Consider the following 23,565-nt stretch of genomic DNA (forward strand, 5'->3'; position numbering starts at 1 on the left):
AAGAGCTTTGCTGCAGCAGCATTCAGTAACCTCTGTGATATCTTTCTCCATTTCATGCAGGGAGAGCCCGGAAATCGAGGCCGGCCAGGAAAAGTTGGTGAGCAGGTAAACGCATTGTTTTCCTTGCCCATTTGAACATCTCTCATATACTTATTTCAACATTGGTTCCTGTTCCAGGCTGGGAAACTTGACTTGTTGCCTAAAGTCATTCTGACAGTGACACAAATCAAACACGCAGCTTTGCAAATTTGATGTTACAAATACCTCCTTACTGCCAGGCTTTGGTCCCAGGGAACAGAGGCTGCATCAGCACACAGCCTATTCTAACCAGGGTAACAATCCATAGATAGGGAATACTGGGTAAATGCTACAATTTATGAAAATGTTTTATTATTATTAATACTGGGATGTTATAATACCAGTATATACAAGAGCATATAGTTTATAGGGATGATATTTTTCACGGGCATTTTTATATGTGCTCTGGGAGGCATAGGGGGGCACTTTAATTAGCGAGCTGCACTAATTAAAAGTGCCCAAGCGTCATGTGTATCAGGGTCCCCATGCTGAAAAGGATGGCGGGGCACTTTGAACTGAAGCTCATTGAGCGAGGTTCAGTTCAAAGCACTGCCACCATTTTCCAGCGCAGGGACAGTGATGCACGTGATGCTGAAGTGTGCCGGCATGCATTAATTTCTGTGCTCCAGCAGACTCAATTAATCTTGTAATTGAGGCCCAGCAGACTCAAATAATCGAGTCTGCTCCAATGCACTGGATTTCCAGCGTGTCAGACCAGGAAATGGGTATAGGAGCCACTATACCCTGCATGGATATAGGAGCCTCATAATTTCAACCCAAAAGAAAATGGATTTTCTCTTGGCTTTGCCTCTTTGCTTTGCCTCTTTGCTTTCCTCTGACCCTTAACAGGCCTCACAACTTTTGTTGCAAAATTGTTCATTCCCATCAAAATGGATTCTGTCATCCATCATCAACCCATCAATACGACTGGCTCAGGGCATTGATGGCCCTGTACCCAAAGCATCCTGTGGCTCTCTAATGTCCAGATGTTGTTACCAGTGGTATTTATAGGGGTGCCAGGCACTCTGTAGACAGCTTCTACAAAGCAGTCTCTCCTCTGTACAGCTTGAGATGCAGAGGGGTGCTGATGTGTGCACCTTTAAAAGTGCTTCCAAGAAAATCCTAACAGAGCATACGGTGATTGTGACCCTTCCACAAAGTGGCCAAATCCTTCAGTTTTGCATCAATGGCATCCAGTGCTTTTACCATTCATGCTGTAAAACCAGAACCTCTTGTGATTCTCCTTCTTGTCTCTTACAGTTTGTCTCCTCTCCGTTCTTTTGTAGACGGCTTAGACAATTTTTTCAGGGTAGCTGCTGGTCGATAAACTACACAGCATGACTAGGAGTTAGATTCACATGCTGTTTTCCTTCATAAACTTACTAGAAATATGTTTCCCAAGTTCTTTTTGCATTTTTAATGGTCGGCACATCTTCAGGAGTCTATCTCATCCTGCCATGTGTGGGCTCTGTTGTAAGGTTCGGAGCTTCCTCACATTGCACTTGATCGCTGGAAGCAGAGGGCACTTGACACTGGGAAGAACAGGCCCTGGGTAACAAAACAAAGACGAGAGCCCCTGCTTCACCGTCATAGAAAAGAAATTTGGACTGGGAAATATGGGAAGATACGTCATGCCTATAGGTTTCTGGGAAACCACAGGCATCAGGGAAAAAGAAGCAAATGTGCACCCTCTCCCTGTGATGGACATCACCCAACCTACCCACCACCAACCCTGAAATTGCAGCCACCGAGCCTCCGACACATTCTTCTCATTCTGACATGACCACATGGAGCCAGATGCAGAGGACTTTGCCTGCGCTCCTGAGAGGCTGACTGGCCATTGGCAAAGGGGTGTACGAATTTCTCATTGCTTCTCGGTCAGTGTTTCTGGTCTGTGTACTTCGGTTTATCAGCCACCCCAGCTGTTTTTTCTACTGCATCTAACAAGTGGAGATTGTTGGTCTTATGGGTCTCTGACCAAGCACATCCAAAGGATCAAAGCAGCAATTTGCAGTACCAGCAGGATTTCTCCGAGATTTAGCCAGCCTGCCTAGTGGATGGCGGTTCCCATAGGTGTCATGTAACCTCTCATAAACACTCACATACTCTTGGAAGCTCCTCTTTAAAAGAGCCCGTCAATTAAATACTTGTTCAAAAAAACACAAAAACAAAGCAATGATGGGAAGCAGTGTGGTGCAGTGTGTAGAGCACTAGGATAGGGACTTTGGTGACACACCTCTGAACCCAGGCCAGTCGATTCAGCTGGACACACCACTTCACCACTTTGTGCTTCAGTGAGCCCAACCTTAAAGACAGCAAAGTGCTCGGAGACCTACTGATGAAAAGCACAATATAAGAGCTAAGTACTATATACCTGCTGCTGCTCTCGCTGAGCTTACCTGGCTGACTTCTCTTAGGACTGTGATCTCAGGATAGAGAGCTTCCAACCCCTCATGGCTTCCTTGGAAGTGGAGCGTGCTATCCTCTTCCTGGTAGCAAGGGATAGTTATTTGTTTGTTTTTAATAATGATTTGGTTCACAAAGAACCACTGACGAAGAGGAGATGCTTAGCATAGTATCATTTTCAATTACTTTAAGCTCGTTTGTTTGGACAGATTGCTGTGGGGCTTCTGGAGAGCTAGAGCGGGAGAGTGCAAATAACTGTACAACAAGAACCTCATTGTGCATCAACCTCTCCATTCTCAGTGCGGTACACTCAATCAAAGGAAAAAAAGTGATAATTATACAAAATTGGAGCCCAGGTTAGGAAGGATAAATAACAGAGGTTTGAAAGCCATGAACTAGAAATCAGATGACCTGGCTTCAGTTTCCTGGCTCTGCTACTGCCTTTCTGTGTGGACTTGGGCAACTCATTTAAAGGCTCCATGCCCCAATTTCCCCATGACAGAATGGAAGGCCACCCTACTTCATCCCGCACTGTGAGAGGTTTAATCAGTGGAGATTGTAACCTTGTCAAGGCTGGCATCTCTTTTGATCGGTTTTTACTGTGAATTGCACTTTGCATAACAGGGCGCTGATTTTGGACAGGACCTCTAGATGCTGTTGCATTACAAATAATTATGAATGTTTAGAAAGTACTTTGAGAGCCTAAAATCATTCAAAACCAACTCTGGATAAAAACGCTAGACATTATTCACTAAAAAGCAAACACAGCTGGCCTCTGCTGACTCTGAAACCAGAAGAGAGGGAGGAAAGTTGGCTGTATTGTTTTTACTCAATTAGTCTGCCTAGAAGTATCACCCAGAAAAAATGCTATTTCCTTATCAGTTGAGTCATTAGTATAAAAAAATGTCACACTAGATTAATGTTATATGACCTCCTTTCTCATCATATCTTTGCTACACAATGCTTGGAGTATTTTTCCCCCTGCAAATGGCATCATTTGGAGTCAAGACTACCCAATATCAGCAGATTTTCACAGCTGGGTGGGAGGACTGGCAGGAAAGGGGGAAAAAATGCAACCCCAGATCCTCAGGCATTGAAAGATCTGGTCCTTGCCTATTCCATTTCTTCCCAAGACACAGGGAATAACTCAGAAGCTCCAATGTTTTCGGCGTTGTAGGCATAACCCGAGCAATGAGACTTTTCATATTTTCTGCTCGGCACTCGGCAAAAATTGCTGCTGATTGGGAACTCCCAGCATGATGGTGTGAAATAAGATCGCATATGCGTCTCCTCACTGTGCTTCCTCTCTGCTTCCGTGGACATCTGTTTAAGCAAACATGGGTGTTTTTGAAAGATTTCCAGTGTTATTCGAGCGTTCGTTGGGAAGACAGAGTTCTAAAAGCCATGGGGTGGCCCCTGATACGCTGTTTTTCCACTGCAAAGAAACTGACTCAGGAAATTCATTCATAAGACACTTGCAGTCTCAACATGCGGAAAGGACTCCAGCTGCCGAATTCCGCCTGGAGCCGGGAACTGTCTGGCTTAACCCTTCCTTGCCAGTAGGTGGAGACAGATGCTGACTGAGAAAAGAAGTCAAAGGGGCCAAGACTGCTCGCCTGCCTTGCAATGGAGCTGCGGAAACACGTCGCAAGGGTACGACCTGCCTGAGGATCTTTGCTGGAGGCAGAAACCAACCTACTGTGCCACCACGAAAGAGGAGATGCCTTCCTTCCTCCAACAGGAAGCAAAGTAACAAGCCAGGAAAAGGTGCCACAAGGGCACAGCCCCCCTGCCTGCCTTGTTCTGAAAATTGAAATGCTAGCGATTAGGCACACCAGCAAAAAGAGCCTGAGCGTGGCATGTGCACTCAGTAGGAAGGAGATCTTGTCACAACAACATCTCCTTGGATTCCCTCATTTTTAACAGAAGAGTAACTCTTATCGCCTGCTCTGTCATGTAGGTCATGATGTTCAGTGACGTACTGATCACATCCTACTGGGACGGTACAATGATATTCGACACTTGGATCTGTGCAGACACCGTGGTGAAGATCCTGTGCCTATAACATCCTGTCTGTATTACCCACACCTGCTACTTTTGTTGGACTGCTGAATACGCCACCTGTCACGGCCCCATCTCCATGAATCTTTTGGTCCAGCGTAATTCACTTTTATCCAGTTCTTGAGGGTCAGCAGTCATCCTCGGCATATGCAAACTCCTATCTCAAGTGGACAAATAAGGATCTTTGGGTAAATCTTACACCTTTTATTAGGCCAACTAAAATAGTTTGAAAAATTCACCTTTGCAAACTTTCGGGTACAGACATCCTTCTTCAGGTAGAGGGAGGGTCTGCAGTTGTGTTGCGCTTTTCCTGGATCAAGTGGAGACATGAGGGCAAAACCCTTCTTCTGTTCAGTGCTTAAGAAGTGGGTAGAGCCACAAGGTAGAGGCTGAGCTCTCGTGTGCAGAGAATTAAAGCCACATTGAATTTGCTCTGCAGACACACAACACGGGTCAGAGCATCCTCCCCAATCTCTCTTTTTTACTGGTTTACTTTCCCTTTCTTCCATCTGAATAGGATTATTGTACATTAGCCCCCCATCCTTCTGTGCCTTCATTTGTTTTGTTTCCAGCTCTAACGAACCAGTAAAACAGAAAAGGGCCATGGTCAGGTCCTGCTGGGAGTGACTGATGGGCCGTCGGTCTCTGGGAGCTCCTGTTCATGCTGAGCTCTGCTCGTCCTTGTTTCTTCAAATGCGGTGTGTTTTATGCAAGACGTCCCTGCTGAGCTGCTTGCTGTTGATGCAAAAAAAGCAGGGAAGAGGTTTAATTCTGATGGGGGCTGCATGACAACCAGACTAAGATAAGAATTACAATCTGTGATTCCCTCCCTGTGAGTAAGAATCAGCATCCCTTTCTCTCTCTCTCATCGGAGGGCGAATGCAGCCAACTGCATCATGAATGACATGTTGAACTCCTCATCCAAAGCTTTACTTGCTTTAGTGTATCCTAAACTGTTACTGTAAACCTAACAGTGACTGTTATCCATGGGATCCTTGCTGCCGGCATTTCACGTGCAGTTACACACGCTTCTTGAAGTTGTGTTTCAGCAGCATTGTATTTGCTCCTTGAAGTAAGCAAAAAGCTTCATGCAAGATCCATTTTGTTGCAGTGGCAACAGCCTGAGCCTACCATTTTCAGTGGATTCCTGGCTCGGTATCTGCCACCACCACTGGCTCTTTTGGGGCATTTCAAGACTTACTTTTTTCCTGCATTCTGTTCAGTGTCTCCATCACATTTTGGCCAGTCGAGAGCTTTGTGAGCCAATTTCCCCTAGTTATTTCACGTGCCCTCAATAAACTCACTGGCCACATCTACATGAGCAGTGGACTGCACAGTTGTTACTGCACAGTCATTTAGTACTTGCATAACCAAGTACTAAATGACTGCACGTAACCAGTGTTACTTAACAGTGGTGTCCCCGCATGGGTTTTTTCTGATGCTACTGCGCAGTAGCATCTCGTGTAGACGCAGCCACTGGGTCTTTATTTTTACCTAGACACAACTATGCTGTTTGTGTCTGCTTTCAAATATGTCCCTTGCATGGGTTAATTCATTGCAGAATGTCAGCATGAACTGCAAGAGGCAGAGGACCACCTGTGCTGGAACTGATCCTACACCACTGGGATTTCTCTGCTGACAAGCCATCTTGGCAGAGCAGACCAATTGTTGCTTCATTTGCAGGAAGCAATCAAGTTATCCTTTGAGTTATAACTGAGCACAGAAGCCACCAGCAGAGAGAAAACTCTTTCTCTGACTGGAGGTACCAAGAACTGAAATCCAGTCGTCACTCCTTCCTTCGGCCCTTCCAGTTTCCTAACAATGCCTATTGAATTTCTCTTCCAGTATCTCATAACCCATCAGCATGGCACTGGAAGGCGGGTGCCAAGAAGCACAAGCCAAAGGATCCATAACCACAGAAAGTGCATCCCATTTCCTTCAGACTTTCCATCTTGCTTCTTGATCCAATTAGTGGCCTCCTTGGTTTTCCAAACCTTGTTGTCCTCTTATGCTCTCTCCATGAAAACTTCATGTTGTAAAAGCTGTTGCTGCATGGTGGGCATCTCACTGGTAGTCCAGTTTCCTCAGCCTGAATTTTGACAGAGGCTCCAGTGCACCAAACCCTTTGGAAATACTTTAAAACCACTTTGCTTTCAGCAGTCTCAGTAGCACGTCCATTGCATGAGTGGGTTAGAAGCATCGGAGCTTTTCTGTGTCCTTTTTAACTTGGTGTGAGAGGATCTGTCATCTCTGGTTTGTCAAACAAACTGCAAAGCATGTTTTGTCCGGTTTTTAATCTTTTATGCTAGTAGTCAGCCTGTGCAATTCCTTGGTCATTCTAGTCTATGCCTTAAAACCAACCAGATGTTTCAAGCCCTGGGTCAATAAATAATCCACGCTCTGAATATCAGTCACCAACTGTGTATAGGTATCTGTGTCTAATTGAAAAAGATAAGTGGTCCATCAGCCTCTAGGGATGATGTCACTCTGTAGTCAGCTTGCCTGTTGTCATGGATTTACCCTCCTTTGCTGTGTCCTGGTGCTGAACAGTTCAGGCTTCAACTTATTCTGCCTTTAGGATAAACCCAGTTTCACTTTTGTGCATCATAGTCACACTGTGTATGGTGGATTTTTTTTTCACAATGCAGATTTGTACAAAGAATTTTTCAGTTCCATCCCTCAGGCCGGGGCACGGCAGGGAGAACTGTAAAACCGTCAGAAAAGGGATCGGCTCTTGTGAGAGGCACCGGATCAAGAGTACTGGAGACAGAAACATTGGGTTTCACACTCTCTCTTGAGTCCATTTTGGCTTATAATATCACTAGGGTTACTTATACTGCAGAAGTGCCTAGGAGCCCATTGTGAACTAGAGTCCTGTGATGCTATAAATACAAAAAAAGGTGAGACTCGCCCCAAAGAGTTTACCATCTGTGCTTTCTGCATCCTGTTTTATTCCCACGGTGGTTTTCTTCCATTCTGCTCTTAAACAAGTTCTAGGAGGAGAACTCCTTATTCCACTTCTGTCTCATGGGGAAAATAGCTCCATTTTCCAGCCCCCTCAGCCTCTCCCGAGTTCACCACTATAACACTCTAATTAATCCTTCCAGGCATGTTGCATGAGTTCAAGATTACATGATGTCATCAGTGTACATGCTTTAATATGTTTTGATTTAATAATAATACTTAATACTTATAATGCACATAGCACTTTGTACTATAGAAGTGAAAGGACCTCAGACCAATAGGAAAGCTGATGCAGAGTTGCTAAGTGCCTTGCCCAAGGTTGCACAGCAAAGCAACAACAGAGCTAGAAACAGATTTCATAGATTTCATAAACATTTGGGCTGGAAGGGACTTTGGGAGATCATCGAGTCCAGCCCCCTGCCCCAAGGGCAGGAAGTCAGCTGGGGTCAAAGGATCCCAGCAAGATGCGCATCCAAACACTTCTTAAAGGAGTCCAGAGTAGGTGTTTCCTTGAAGTTCAGTCCATGGGAGCATACTGCCTACTTGCTACCTTCCTAAATGCACCTGAGATGGTCCCAGAGCCTTGAAGGTCATACCTGAATCTGAACTTCATCCTACGCTCCTTGTCCTCTAATGTACCTAACCAAAATCCTAGATCTCAACAGCCTGAAACTTTTAAGGCTCAGATCCAGTCTTTGCAGTTTGTGTCCATCTCTGGGCCACAAAAGAACCAGGATAGTTTGAAGAACCTTTTCCATTTGGCTTGGAACAAACACAAAGACCTGATGGAGGATCTTACTAAGCTTCATGGAGCCATTCCTCCTGCTCTCTTTTCAGAAGCCCCATCTTGCAATGCAGAATTTACAGAAGTGAACAGTTCTTTTTGTCCCCCTTCACTTCACAACCCAAAGAAATCCCTGTTTATTTAAATACCCTCCACCTGCTTCCTTCTTCAAACGGTTCAGTTCTGTAGATTGCCATAACATGAGTCTGTCCACCCAAAGGTCTCATGATCAGGGTCCTCTGCTTGCACAGCGGGTTTAAATACCATCTCCCAGCCTTACACTTCAAAAGCCCATGTCCAGAAGCACAGTGGATCTGGCCAGCAGGCTCTGCCACAGTGGTCTCATGTCCTCCTCCAAACGATCATCGGGGACACAGTCAGCAGCTTCATCCGCATTGCAGCTGGACCTTTGATCTAACTATGCAAGCCAGAGCATGGCTTTCATTCCTGGCCCAAGCAGTGGGAGATGCTTGGAGTGATCAATATGGGACCTATTGGATGATCTAAAAAAGACTCCATATCCAGTAAGAAGCCTAAGGATCATGGTCAGGACTATTAGCTGTTCCAGCAGCCCTGCAACAAGAGCAAAAATGGCACCAGCTTTGATTGGAAAATGCTTATTGTGCTTCTAAAGCCATACCCTTGTTTGAAGTTGGCTGTGGGGGGTGGTATACTTTAACCGAGTCTGTAAACAGTCTCTCAGGAATTTTCAGCTGAGAGTATCCATTTCCTTCTTCATAATTAAAAGCAGTTCTTTGTGTTTCTTCATTATCCCAAATGAGGTTGGATCCCAGAGAGCCTGCATCTTGCTTTGTTTTTGAGAGGGTTTTTGATTAGTGTGACAAATCTAACTGCTCTTTTAGCCCAGCTAGCTGTGTCTGCTCTGGTCTTAATTCCCCGCAGACATCCCAATGGTAAGGCTCCACCAGTAGTAATGATGGTTAATGCAGGGCTCTAAGCATCTGCAGACATTTTAATCCCACCTAACCCAGAGCAGGTCTAAACAATGCAGCAGTTAAAATGCTGGTGACCACTGGTGTGTGGAGCTCCGGCTATTGATATTCCTGGTGGAGTTGCACAGAGAGGATTAACATCAGGAAACGTTAGCAAAGGAAAACCCTGCCATGGAGTAGGCCTCTCCACCAAATGCTCTCAGCCAAGTCAACAATTTGTCCCTGGTATTGTATGTTGTGGCTCTTATAGATGCTAGCACTAAATCTCCAGCTGGCTTATAAAGCAGAAGCAGCTGGCGAGCTAGCTCCTCCTATAGCTAGAAGCAACTCTTGTCTTCTATAGGAGCCAATAAGAATTCCTGGGCAGTACAATGCGGGATGCCGTGCTAACTCAGCCAGCAAGGTAACCCAAATAAATTGTTTACTCTCTAAGCAAATAAATCAGAAAATTAATTGCACTTTTCTGTTGTCCTCAGGGTCTGATGGGTTTCATTGGTCCAGTAGGGGAACCTGGAATAGTAGGAGAGAAGGTAAGAATTGTTTGCAAATAAATCAGCTATTCTAATTTTTGGCCAGCGTGCGTGTGTGTGGAGAGTATGGAAAACTATGAGATTTACGGTCACATTAATTCAAAGCTAAATGAAGAATTCCAGGACTTGAAAAAGTTGCTTTGTGCTAGGTGGAAAACGTCTGTTCTGTTTCAAGTGTAAAGGTCTAACGCTTCTTCTTTAGAGGGGCACTGGCAAGATTTTTTTTTTGCTAATAGAGGTTAGTGAGTTTGTTTCATTCATTCAGAGTCCTGTAAGAACAATCCCTACTGATTTTTTTCCCCCGTTTTTCTTAGGGCAAATACTTGCCCCCTCCCCAGCCTGCACTGCAAAGTTTTCCTGGCTTTGATAGCCTCTTTGTGGACTGGTAATATGGATCATATCACCTCAAACCTGGAAATGTGGGCCCAATCCTACTCTCTGACCAGGCATTAATTCAGTGGAAGTTTAGCTTGCAAACTGATCCGTGCATGCAGATCCCTTTGTCAACACACAGCTCCCCAGGAGCTCTGCAGGATCCTGGCCTGAGCAAAGACATAGTAACTGAATCCCAGCTGCAAAAAGCACTCTGAGTAGCTATGGGAATAAGAAAACATCAGTCTTAACAGCACCGTTGAGTTTAAATGGATTCATGAAATGGACAGCATGGAGAGAAACAACAGACAGTGGCAAGTTCTGTCCTCTACCTTCTTTGTCAGCAAGACAGTATTACTGCACCGCCCGTTGTAGCTACTCAGAGAAGCTGAGTTGCCAGCCCACAGTCAGCAAGCAGTCAGCAACCTAAAGGAGGTACATTGAGTCCTATTCCATTATCTTATCCACAAAACCAATCCTCATGTGGCAAATCACTGTTCTGACACAAAGATGATATATCAGTGTGAGGACAAACTCAGGCTGTCCCATAAGTCTGCCCTAGGAGACCTCAGTAGAGCTGCATTTTCTATCAGACTCTTTCTGTACCAAGGCAAGCTTACAGATGGCAGAAGTAACTACCACCCACTTAAAGAAAAAATTAACCAGACCTTGAACTGAAATTGCATTGTAGGACTTACTACATTATTTTGCACTAAATGAAGTGGGAAATACACTTCCATTAGGCATAGCTGAGCCAGCAGTCTCTATCCAGAAAACTCCAAACCGAAAATCTGAAACAAACAGAACCCAACTATTATCAAAAAGGATAATACAACTAACAGGTCCTTTCTATGCATTCAGGAAGAAAGCCTTCCATTAACAAAAGCCAACTGGAGACAATGCCTTCTTTGGACTTGTTTTAATAGATACTTAAAATCTAAGATATTCCCCCCAATATGATACGACAGTTGGAAGATAGGTCAAATTTTGGGCGTAAACTAGTTGGTAGCGTCTCTTAGCTCCTTCTCATCCCCATCCCGGCCCACATAACTTGCACACATAACATCACAGCGTGTTACCAGCTGAAGTTGATGCAATTGCTGTACATGTCTCCAATCCATCCAGACAGAGAGAGCAAACAACCTTTGGTTAGTGCTGCAGCTGTATTGTCAGACATCAGTAAGTTGCTGGATTACTGATTAATACCATTTATAATACCACTTATAAGGCTCCTGGCTTTCTATATCTGCAAAGAACAACAGTATGATGTGGAGGAGCCAAGGTTATATTGAAAGATAGTGAAATGTGTGCATGGTTACTAAGCTATACAACCAAGAGCTTCATAAATGACTTGCTGTTTTGAATGTCTTAATTTTTTAGTGCCTCTTATAAGACACCTTTTTTAAAGCTTGATTTTTAGAAGGTGAGTACTGAGGGTTTGCTCACAATTGACCCCTTTATGGTGGCTGAAATTAGGTGCCTCCAAAATTCAGGCTTCCTAAATTATTGTTGTTGTTGCTATTTACTGCCATTATTGTGATGTTACCTGGGAGCTCCCAGCAGGACCCCACAGTTCTGCAAACAGACCAGAAAACCATCCCTATCCCCAAACGCTTACAACCTACTTTTAAAAATCTTGGCCTTAATCACCATGCTCATTCTAAACACATAGTGGTCTCATTCCCATTCACAATCCCTGCAGCCCCACCAAAGCTTCCCAGCCCATGCCACTTCCAATATAACAGACGCTTAGGGAGAGCAAGGCTTCAGGGTGAAGTGTCCTTTAGACATTTGATCAATGAGGAATGAAGATTTCCTATACAGTTCAGTTCCCAACTGTGTGATGCCTACATTTTCTGTGCCTCCGCTCTGTCTTCTTTTCAAAAGGAAAATAAAAAAGTTCCTTTCAGCAGTGCAGAGAATGAATCATGCTTATGTCCAGTGCTTTGGCATTCTCGGATGCTACCGACCTTTGGAGGAAACCTTTCTGAAAGAAGTATGCAGCTGTAGCAGGATGATCTCTTAGCAGTAAGCATCAGCTTTAAGTGGAAAATCAGTGACCACTGTTCTGACACTACAACAGAAACCTGATTAAAAGGCAGAGCCACTAAACCTAGCACTATTTATATATTCTGTGGAAATGTCAGATGCATTCCCAGATCCAAGTAGGAGTAGCAGATGTTGCAATGTGTGAATCATCCATGCTTTCAACTGCTGTATTATCATCCCCATTCTCCCATCATGTCATTTATAGCACTCATTAACAAAATTACTTATTGTACTTTATGCACTTTTGTCTTTCCTAGGGGGACCGAGGCGCAGTTGGCCCACCGGGCCCACCAGGAGTCAAGGGGTCGATGGTAAGGAGTAAGTCTGCATTCTCTCTCTCACTTTCTGTCTGACTAATGCCTCCCCATCTTTTGTGGTGACGGTCCAATAGAAGTTACAACTCCTGGCAACCTTTTTGTGAAATGTTAATAACTACAAATTCTTCCTATTTCCATGGGAATGGAGAGGGTGGGTATTTGATTGACCAGTGTTGAGCTATAAACACCTCCAATCATTTACCCCACCAGGATTATTAGCATTGTTCACTCCATTTACTCTTCTATTTACTGAGAGTGTAGACACATGACCTGTTTGCTATGTAAGGAAAGTGGAGCAGACACAACACACAGATCTATTTACATAGTAAATCACTCCAATCCGGGGTAGATTTAACTGTTGAAAATGTTTGATGCATATCTGCTCCCACTACATCCAGGAACAGCTGTTTGCTCAGTGCAGCCTGGTTCCCCTGCCACCTAGCGGCAAGACTCTGTAGCAGTGCCTGCTCTGGGCAGCCACTTCGGGAGAACTGCTTATATGTGTCCTCCTTCCCAGGTGCATCTATGCATGCAATTAATGTGCCTGAATTTTCTCCGCAGAAAATTCAGGCTCATCCAAGCGTTCCTGAGTGCATGTCTACACGTGCGCCTACATTGGGAGCAAATTGCACCTGATAGAGCAGCTCAGCCCAGGGCTGCTCCTGCCCTGCTCTGTCCCCCTGCAGCAGCCAGGGGGGGCTCCAGGCTCCCCCAGGTGCCAGCCCCTGGCCGTCCCGACTCCGGGGGCAACCCCAATCTGTGCAGGGGGAAACTGTTCTGGCCTCGGCGGGCAGCTCCCTGCCAGCCACAGGGAGATCAGAGCCAGCCCTTCCCAAGCCCTGGGGGCAGGGGGAGCTGTCCCAGCTTGGTGAGCAGCTGCTTCCAGCCCCACACAGACCAGGACCCATCCTGATCTCACATGGCTGGGAGGCAGCATCCCGCCAAGCCAGGACAGCTCTCCCTACCCCCTGTCGCCCAGCCACCTAGGCTGACCAGGAATATCTACAGGTACTAGAAAATGGTGCATTAGACTAATCTACTGTGCAGTAATTGCTGTGCACGTGTAGATACTGATGCTTTACTTCTCATTAGATTCGTCTAATGCTCAGCAAAACATCTCATGTAGAGGCACCCACTGCAGAGCAATTTTACTGGAGTCTGGGGTAAATTGCTTTGTCATAATTGTCATCGGAAAGTATGGCTGGAAGGGACTTCACAAGGTCATCTCATCCAGCAGCCTGCTCAAGGCAGGATCGTTCCTGACTAAACCATCCCAGCCAAGTGCTTTTAAAGAGACACGTCACGTGTCCACAACCTGAAAAAACAATAGAGCTTTGAAGCATTTTCTATAAGGCAACAAGTCAGGATCTGTTGTGCCAAGCAAAGATAACTGCAAAATACTTGGGGGCTCGGGCCTCTGAAGCGCTTCCTGTTTGCAGCTCCCTGCCTGGTCGAAAGGCCGACTCTAATAACCACCTGAGCTCTTGTTGCGTCTTTGCCACTGGCTCCCTCTGTGGCCTGATGCAAGACAAAAGGACATACTTGCACACCTTCACGGCCTGCAGCAGGGCCAGTCTGTTTTGAAAATCTAGATGCTTATATTGTAGCCGTAGCAGGAGCTGAGTACATCAAAAATGTAGCTCCAGTTGAGGGTGCCGAGATCTTGAAACATCTATCCCTGAAAACTCTGCCCTAGCAAAATAGCTGAGCTGGCCTGATCTGGCAAGTGACTGATGCTGCCTTAGTTTCTGTTGTTCCCTGCTCTTTCCACTGACCAAGGGAGAATGGAGAGATTTCCAAGGAATTCATGGTGTGTATTCTTCTTATCTTGTAGGGGCATCCTGGAGCACCAGGAGGAATTGGCTTTTCAGGACCTCCGGGACCACCAGTAAGTAAAACCTAGTCATCTCGTAACTGCACAGAAAGAGTTTGTGTTGTGCTCAAAACCAAGGTCGTTGTGTTAGCCATAGGTTTAATTGACAGTTTGTCAACAAGAGACACTGAAAAAGGTAGCACAAAGGACTTAGAGAAAGAAACACTAAGAAGGGATGATGCTTATGTGAGGCAAGAAGATGAGGCAAAGAACAGCACTGACTTCAGTAAGACTCTGAGTTAGGTGGATGAATCCACAAGCTTGCGGACTCTGGTATAAACACTGCCTGCAGGCCTGATGCTGCAAGGCACCGGGCATGTCCAGCCAAAGGTTACAGGGTGCTTGGTGCCTTGCAGAAAGGCTCTTAGCCCCTTGTGCATTTGACTGCTGATGTAGCAGACCTGCAGAAGGTTTCTGCTTCTCCCCAAAGCAGCACACTCTCTTGCTGTGCAAGATGTGCCACATGGCTTATTTGGTGCCTTGAATGGATGGATCTACCTTCAGCTGCTAATGAAGAATGGAGGCAGGGAGAATGCGACTTAGCAAATTCATCCCACGTTCATTTATACTGTAGTTGTCTGAAAACCCGCTCATCCACTAACATAGTAGAGCAGTGCATTTGACAGCTGTGATCACTGCAGTGAGCTGCCCGGCTGCTGTAAACATTTCAGGTGTTCTAGTAACGGCCATCATCATTTGCTGAAGTCTCTCTGCTCCATTGCAGGGCCCTTGCCTGGGTCACTGGTTCTCCTGAGATTGAAAGGAGAAATGAAATCCTTAAAGGCAGCAGAAGCTCTAGGTCCAAAGTGAATCCAAACTTTTGCAACTCATTCTTCTGTAAGGGAACAGACAAATCCCTAAGTCCAAGTCCTGAACTCTGAAGTGGGACACTCCTTAGAGAGAGGCCCTGGCTCCACTGTGTCTGCAGCCTTCAGACAATGCAGAAATCCTTCTCTGTTGCGGCCTTGGAGCCTGTCACTAGAATGTACCACATGTGCAGTATACAGCACGGGGCATCAGAGCAGCTGGTGCCAGGTGGACCCCTCATTTGGAAGAGCTGCCATGGTACAAGAACAGCTGTGAGCGGATCATGGAATTGGCAGGAAGGCAGATTTTACTCGGGTTTTAGTTTCTTGCAGTCCTTGGTTGGACAACAGCCCTGCTGTCGTGCTGGCAGAACTGCCACTGATCCTCCAGCATAGTGTATTACTGATTAGAAATAACAAGACAGTTGTACAGAGAGCAGGGAAGTGCAGGGAACTAACTGATGTCCCTCCACATGTGTGGATTTTCTTACAAATTAGTTAGTTAGGAGTCACATTTCTTTGGTCCAATCAGTGCCAAAGGGTTAGGCCTCCAAAAGACTGCTGACAGCTCTGCCCACTCAGAGAGTTCCCAGATGCTGCTGGTCACTGTTCTTGCCAACTGCAGCTAACTGGCTGGGTACCAGGAGTTTAACACTTTACACAGTGGCATGCAATAGTAGTAGTTTATAGATATATCCCTAAAACTGACATAAAGAGAAGTCTCTTGGGGCACTGACAGACGTGAAGAAGAAAAAAGCCCACTTTATTGGAAGAGGAGGCACATTACTTCAGCCTGGCTGCCCAGCATCTGTATAAATCAGGCCCTTTAGCAGGGCTTTTTGGCACTTTTATCTAATAGCTGATTCAATCAGCTATTAGGTAAAAGCACCAAAAAGCCCTGCTGAAGCACCCAGTCTATACAGACATTGGGTGAGCCGGGTTAAACTAACATGATGCCTCTTCTGGGCATGCACTGCACTTGGTGCAGGGGTGCAACGAGCTGAAAGTAAAGCACCATTTTTTTTCATGTGTGTAAGCAGCCTGAGATGTCAGAAGAGCAGAGCAGTACTGAGGTATGGCCTGCTTATCCTGCCCTGACCAGAGGGTCTGGGCTGGCCAGCAGCTGGTTCCACAGCCGGCTTTCAGTTGCAGGATGTGACTGAAGACTCAAGGCATCACACTACAGCGTGCTACTTACCTGTTCCTCGTAGCATCATCCATGGTTGCCACTGGCAGCACCGTTTGCACTGTGGGTGGGGTGCTCCCCTGTACCTCTTTGAGCCACAAATACATGCACTTGCTAGATATATTTTTTGTGCTTGCCTGAGCACAGGGGAGGAAGAAGGAGTTGAGAGAAGCCCCTAAATTCCCTCTCAGCAGAGATCAGGTTCTGCAATAACAAAGACCTGCTGATGGTTGGGAGGTCATGTGCACCACCCTTCCCAATGCTGCACAGCACGGTGCATCACCAGCAGCACCATGGGAGTCAGGGGACAACACACAGTATAAGATGGCACTTGGCATGAGGAAGAGCACCAGAATCTTGCCCAAAGGAAGCAACACATCCTCAGATCTCTAAAGGTCTCTTGAGAGCATCTGAAGGGTGGAAGTTCTGTAGCTTCCTCCAGTAACCTGTTCTCCTGCCATCAAATAACCAGTAGTGTCATCCAAGCAAAACGTTTTCTCCACGAGTTCACTTAAAAAACAAAAGCAAAGTCCCAATTAGATAAGCCATATTTCCCAGCCAGGCCAGTGAATCAATCTCTTGGTAGTAAATCTCCATTATTATTACCTCCAGCTGCTGCTGCCTATTTCTCTTCCAAACAAGCCTTTATTATTTACTTCTGAAACCAAACCTGTAGCTTATTGTTCTTGTTGTTGAATGAACCTTTAGAGGCAAGAGTAGCCCACTGAGCCTTAGCAGCATTGATGACTCCACTGGTTTGGAGAGGAGAGCAGAGCTGTAGTTGATAGACATGAAACTCTACCCACAGTTTCAACCCATTTTGGCCTTTAAACAAACTCCCTTGCCCCATTCTGATGCATCTCCTGTGTTAACATACAGCCTCTGCAATAATTTATGGAATCACTTTAGTGCCATCCACCTTCACTGACTAATGGCTCCTTGAAGCACTAAGTGTGGGAGCCAGTTGTCCTGGAGTGTATTGCTGGAGTGAATTTTTTGTGCATTTAGGTTTTTTCCTAAGCTCTTTGGAATGGGCAAAATACTTCATGTGTAGGATTTTCCAAACACTAACAGAGTATTTCATTTTAATGTGTGTTTACGTTAAAAAATAACTTAATGTGCATCTGAACCAGCTGCTCCTTGTGTGACTCAGTCACATACACTCCCTTCACCCAAAAAATAAAGACTCTACTACAGATCATGGTGTAGAGCAAACAGCTACAAGAGAATGGGTTGGAATCTATTCCACGTTGGGTACTGTCAGCAAAGCAACTGTGCGTTGCACTTTTATACTTTTCAAACTGTTAACTGTGTTTCAAAAGCAGAAGCTTTATTAGTGGCGATGATATAAGTAGCAGAAGGATCACAATCTGATTTTGTTTGGATTCTCAGCAGAGTTCTCAGGGCTTGACAGTTGGCAAAATCTTTAGTATATAAATAGCAAAACATTATGTGGCATTTCTGAGAGTAAATATGGAATCTGTCATTCTCAGTTTTTAATACACTATTTAAGTTACAATCTAGAAATGCATGATTATTGGTCTAATCCTTGTAAAGTAATTGAACTCATTTACAGTTCTAAGAGACTCTTAACAAGAAAATATTTCATTTTTTGGTATATTTCCTGCATTTGTGATGTTAACACAAGAGATGTCAAGGTCACTGACTAAGCTCTGAGATCTTATTGCAACTACTGGCATGACCATCAAAGCCCTGGTAATATAAAAGGAGCTCCATATCTGAGTATGATTATCTATGCAACACCAAGAATGCACTAGGCACTTAAAGACAAGTAATCTGTAGTTGGCCAAAAAGTTTAAAGTTGAGTGCCTAAACTAAGGTGGCTGATTCTATATTTACCTAAATAACAAGCCTAACTTCTTTTAAAGGTGCTAAGCAGTAGGCACATCCTATTAATGCGCAGCAATAGGCTCCAGAACTTATCGCTCCAGAGCTTATTGCTGCTGAGCACACATCTGCACGTGCACCCAGGATTGCAGCATATTGAGCCAGGGCAGAGCAGCCCCGGCTGGCAGGGAGCCCCAGGGGTCAGCCTGCCAGCCTGGGGCTGCTCCCCCCAGCTCAGTGTGCAGTGGAGGGGCTGGATGGGGCACAAGGGTGCTTCATTGCAGGGCTAGCCGGAGTCTGCACGTGCACTGCTGCTGAGTTTTTTACCCTTAAGTAAATACAAGTACTATCCTGCTGCAAAGTAAATTAGTTTATTCCTAATAGCCTCATAGGGGTGCATGCATAGATGCTGAGACATTTACTGCACAGATAACTACTTTACTGTCTCATGTAGACATGCCCAGTGGCTCTCAGAAGCTTTGACTGGGGAGCTGTGCATGCTCAACATCTCTGTAGATTCAGCCACCAAATACTTCAGACACAGGTTTGAAAATCTCAGTCATGATCCCTGCCTTGAAGAGCTTAATAAACTAAAGATCACTGATATATTCACAAAGCCACACTTCTAGATATGACCTGATAGCACGACAAGATTTGAAGACATGGCAGTATCTTTGGCAGACCTCACTGGATCAACCTTGTATTTCAAGCGGGTGTAACTAAAATGCATGAAGGTTGTGCACAAGTATGTAACTCTGGACTGTCTTCTCATAAATCCTTTCTCTGGTTTGACCCCTGTATGCCGCCTTTCCTTGCCTTCCATTTGTTTCCTCTAAAATCCTTTTCCTGTTGTAGGGCCCTGCCGGAGTCCGTGGACCCCCAGGTATAAGAGGAGTCAAAGGCCATCGGGTAAGCAGTTGCTAACTAAGTAGCAATTCCATAACTCTCCTGTTTCAACCTTTTGTTGAGAAATGTAGGGCCTTAGTTCCTTGGAATAAGAATTAGTATTAAGTAGAGATGATGTCAAGATATATGGGGAGGGGTGGTGTGTTTCTTTGGCTGATGAACTGTAGAAGAGAAAAGCTGCCTTTATTGGAGACACAGGAACCTTGAAGAAAAGGTTAATGCAGCTAAAATATAAGGGCAGTGTTAACTTCAAGGTTGGTGTCTTGACTTAGGGTTTCCGAAGATGGCATGAAGCTAAAACTCATTATGTTTTCTAACCACCTGTGGTTCCCAGTCAGGTATGACAGCACTTTCTTGGGTAGTTGGATAATACAAAGTCTAGTGATGGTGAATTTAGGAAGAGTGAAAGCTTCAATTAGATGACTGGGAGAGCCCCTGCTCATGGCTTTGATGAGCTCTCACCCATCCCACTTCTGGTTCAATACCCAGCTAATGTTTGCAAAGTTTTAATGGCTAGTGATTGCACATGGGTTTTGTGGAGGACTGCAAGAACATCAGACTTCTTTGTATTTGTGTGGGCCTTCTTTCTAATGATCTCAAAATATTTACTTTTGCATATTTTAGTTTTGAAGGCTAGGGCTGGAGTAATGTTATAATCTGCCTGCCACAGGCTACACTTCTAAATCATTTAATGCAGCAATTCCTGCCTGGGGAACCTAGGATCAATGTTCGTATTCATTTCTCTATACCAGAACTAATTTTTTCCTTAACCAGCTGGAATAGGGTAGAATGAAAAGGATTAATGTGATGAGACAGTTTTATAATCACAGCATTATGTAACCATGAATTGTTTTCAGTTCTAAAAGCCATGCTAGAAGGCCACTAAATAATGTCCTACCCCAGCAGTTAAATCACAGTGTCCAGTTTTGGGTTCTGGATGGAGAAACCAGCTTCCTTTCTACCCCCACAGCCCCCACACCTTGCCTTGTGAAGGCCTCACATTGTAATTCCAGCACTCCCGTTCTGAAGAAATCTCTTGGGAGCTGCAGATTCTCTGTGTTACACATCAGGAACTAATAGAATTGGTCAGGGTATTCATGAGCGTGACTGAAGAGCAACTGGAGACGTTCGTTCTGAGGAAGGTTGTGAATGAATACCTTGATATGCAATGACAGAGCAAAGCTAAACAGGCCGGAAACTGTGGATGAGCCCTGCCCCGGCCACTGCACAAGCTCTGTGGAGTTCCCTGGAGAGCATCAAAGATATTAGCTCAGGTGTAATCTTCAGTACTCTAATGCATGCAATGGCAGGAGAGGAGTCCAAGTTCCTTCCCTTTCTCTCTCTCTCAGCTTCTAGTTCTGGAGTATGAACCCCATTGCACGAGCCAAGTCTGGGGGAACCTATACACATGCTCCAGGGGTGGGGGGCTTTAATTAGAGTGGCGCTCGGGAGCCGCTTTAATTAAAACACCCGCAGTATTTCATGTATTCAGCATCCCGCATTTCGAAGTGGCAGCAGGGGTGCTTTAACTAAAGCTCGTTCAATGAACTTTAGTTTAAGCACCCCCACCACTATTTTGAAACATGGGACACTGAATACACAAGACGCTGCGGCAAACCAGAGCGTTCGGATTAGAACGCTCCACCCGACTCGATTAATCTGTGTAAAAGTGCCCTGGGTTTCCAGCAGCCAGCCGTGCACAACTGTGCTACTTGGCTCTTGTTTGCCTCAAGACTCAGACTTGCTTGGGATGTCCCTATGGGCCTTACAGTCTAGCTGAACTAGTTGAATTGGACAACAAGGAGTCAGGCTGGTTGAGCAGCTTGCAGGTTTTCTGATTTTTAGAACTGATGAAGCAGATATTTATTATCCTGCTGGGTAAAACTCCATTTTTAATGAGGTAGAACTACAGCAGCTAATTCTTTCTTGCTTTTTCTTAATTTCCAGTGGGAATTTTTCCTCCAGTTGGAATGAGAGCTGGACCCTAGAATAGATTCAGTTTCTATAAGGAACTAACTTGTTTGTGGGGTGTGATGTGTAGAGGGGATGGAACCTATTTGTAGGCCCTAGCTAGTGCATTAGTATCTTAAATGAGTATGTTGATAGAAGGACTGAGAATAGGAAATGGCAACTTGACATAGAGGTGAAATAGCCCTTTTCTAAAGATGCAGTTAATGCCAGTGGGTGCTGGGTGTCAGATGCCATCACACTGAAGCAAGGTAAAGGCAAAGAAGGTGCCAGCCCCCCTGGAGCAGTTCAGCAGCCAGCCATCTGACTTCTCTGAACAGCTTCTTCTACCAGCTCCATTCCTTTCTGCAATGGAGTACCATATGCTATAGAAATGTTGCTTGGCATTGCTGAACTGCATTTCCTTTCCAGATGTCAAACCTAGCAGCTCTAATCCCAGTTGTGCTCTCCTTTACATTCCTGCATTCAAGAATTCTGCTCGTGTCTGAGAAGGCCCAGACTTCTAACCACATCAAAGTCCCAAGGACTAAAAATGGTAGTCAGGCATTGGCCTGGCTGCAGAGTCCTGCAAAAAGCCATTTTAGACCAGGAAGAACAAAACATGGAGGGAGATGAGGAGCCAATGTCAAGGAAAGAAAAAGGGTTATCATTTCTATCTGTACAGGACCTTATTACTCAGCTTAAATCAACTAGGTGTCATTTGTTTGTCTGTAGCAGTTACAGGTAGTGCTCTGCAGCTCACTTAACTACTCACATCCTAAGCAGAACCTGTCTTTCAAACCAGTGATGTATGGTGGTGTATAGCTGGACATACTTTCCTCATGTAAAAGACCTTTATCATTTAATAGGAATAGGATTCTTAAAAATACAGACTTTGAGAGTGACAGATATCCCTTCTAAAGAATACCTGCACCATCCATTAGAGAGCAATGGAGAATTAGAGCTGTGCTATAGAATCACAAAGGTCACTGTCGAATGATAACCTGAGTAATAAGCAATAGGGTTGCTCAGTCTAACAGTTATGAGCTCACCCCTATGAGCAATAGGGTAGCTCAGTCTAACGGCTCTCTTGCCTTGGAAGCTTTCTGTTTGCCTCTCTCTCAATTGTCTAGTGTTTCCTCCTTGCTAAGCATCCTCGCCACTCAGGCTGTTGGTTTCTTTGAGTTTTTGAGGATTTGGGAAATGATCCCCTCACTGTAATTTCAGACACTGCCCTTTGCAGAGCTCCCCCTCTATTATAGTCCACAGAAGAGACATAATTCAATTCAGAATGGAAACATTAATGCAACTCTCTGCCAGATGTTTGTGGATTCCACTGATCTGTGTTTGTGGATACTTCATTACAATAATTTCACTTTTGAAGAAAACGTAAATAGTGAATATGGTTTTGATTGTAAGGAACAATGCAGTCTTTTAGAGTCTGTATTTAAGCTGTTAAAGCTATTGTATTGTCAAGCTACAAATAGCAATTTGAACAAGAAAACCTTTTAAAAAGCATGACTCTCCTTTTATTACTACAAAGACAGAGTATCATTTCCTCCTTTTTTATTTAGCCATCAAATCAATAGTGTAGAATCCTTTACAAATGCAATATTCCTCTTCTCTCTGCCCTGAGAGCCCAACTCAGCTTTAGGCATGTGTTTAAGTCCATCCGTATTCAGAATACACTTAAGCATGTGCTTGAAGTTAAAGTAACGAGAATTAAGCACACAGATTCACACAAGTTCAGGGCTGGAAGGGACCTCGTGAGATCACCGGGTCCAGCCCCCCTGCTCTGGGCAGGAAAGACTGCTGGGGTCAAATAAACCCAGCAAGGTGTGTGTCCAGTCTCCTTCTAAAGATCTCTAGGGTAGGTGCCTGCACCACCCCTGCTGGGAGTCTATTCCAGAGTCTGGTCACACAAACCATGAAGAAGTTTTTCCTTATATCCAGTCTGAAACCTTCTTCTAGGAGTTTATGACTGTTGCCCCTAGTTTTCCCCTGGGGCACTTTGCTGAATAGTTCTTTGCCTAGCCCCTGATGCTCTCCCCTGATATATTTGTAAGCTGCCACCAAATCCCCCCAAAGTCTTCTCTTTTCTAGGCTGAACAGTCCCATATCTCGCACAATTAAAGTTAACTGCTTAGTTCATAGACTCATAGAGAAGTAGGGCTGGAAGGGACCTCCAGAGATCATCTAGCCTAACCCCCTGCAAGAGGCAAGATCATTCATATCTAACCCATCCTGTACCAATCCATTGTCTGACCTCTTAGTAAAACTACAAAGTCAACCCTGACAGAACCCAAGGCATAACACCCTAACCTGCTGCAGGTAACATAGGGTGAACTACAGTAGCCAATGCACTTCTGCTATGATGGTTGTTAAAATATGTTCAAGAGATCCAAGGAAGAGGGCCACGATCCCCACTACAGAGGAAGGCAGAAACGTCCACAGTCTGTACCAGTCTGACCACGGGGTAAAATTC

General features: G+C 45.0%; 1 protein-coding gene across 6 annotated transcripts in view; it reads left to right on the forward strand.

The window, feature by feature from the left end:
• The window catches only part of COL27A1 (collagen type XXVII alpha 1 chain), a 227,542-nt gene that overhangs the window by 123,857 nt on the left and 80,120 nt on the right, over positions 1-23,565 (forward strand). For all 6 annotated transcript variants that reach the window (XR_003095497.1, XM_025211218.1, XM_025211220.1 and 3 more), the window contains 5 exons: positions 61-105; positions 9,723-9,776; positions 12,455-12,508; positions 14,349-14,402; positions 19,083-19,136. Coding sequence is in view for 5 of the 6 variants with exons in the window: in XM_025211218.1 (XP_025067003.1) it covers positions 61-105; positions 9,723-9,776; positions 12,455-12,508; positions 14,349-14,402; positions 19,083-19,136 (261 nt within the window). In the remaining variant the exon portion in view is untranslated. The remainder of the gene's footprint in view (positions 1-60; positions 106-9,722; positions 9,777-12,454; positions 12,509-14,348; positions 14,403-19,082; positions 19,137-23,565) is intronic.

Source organism: Alligator sinensis, unplaced genomic scaffold (genome assembly GCF_000455745.1).
Source record: "Alligator sinensis unplaced genomic scaffold, ASM45574v1 scaffold388_1, whole genome shotgun sequence".
NCBI classification, from domain to species: domain Eukaryota; kingdom Metazoa; phylum Chordata; order Crocodylia; family Alligatoridae; genus Alligator; species Alligator sinensis.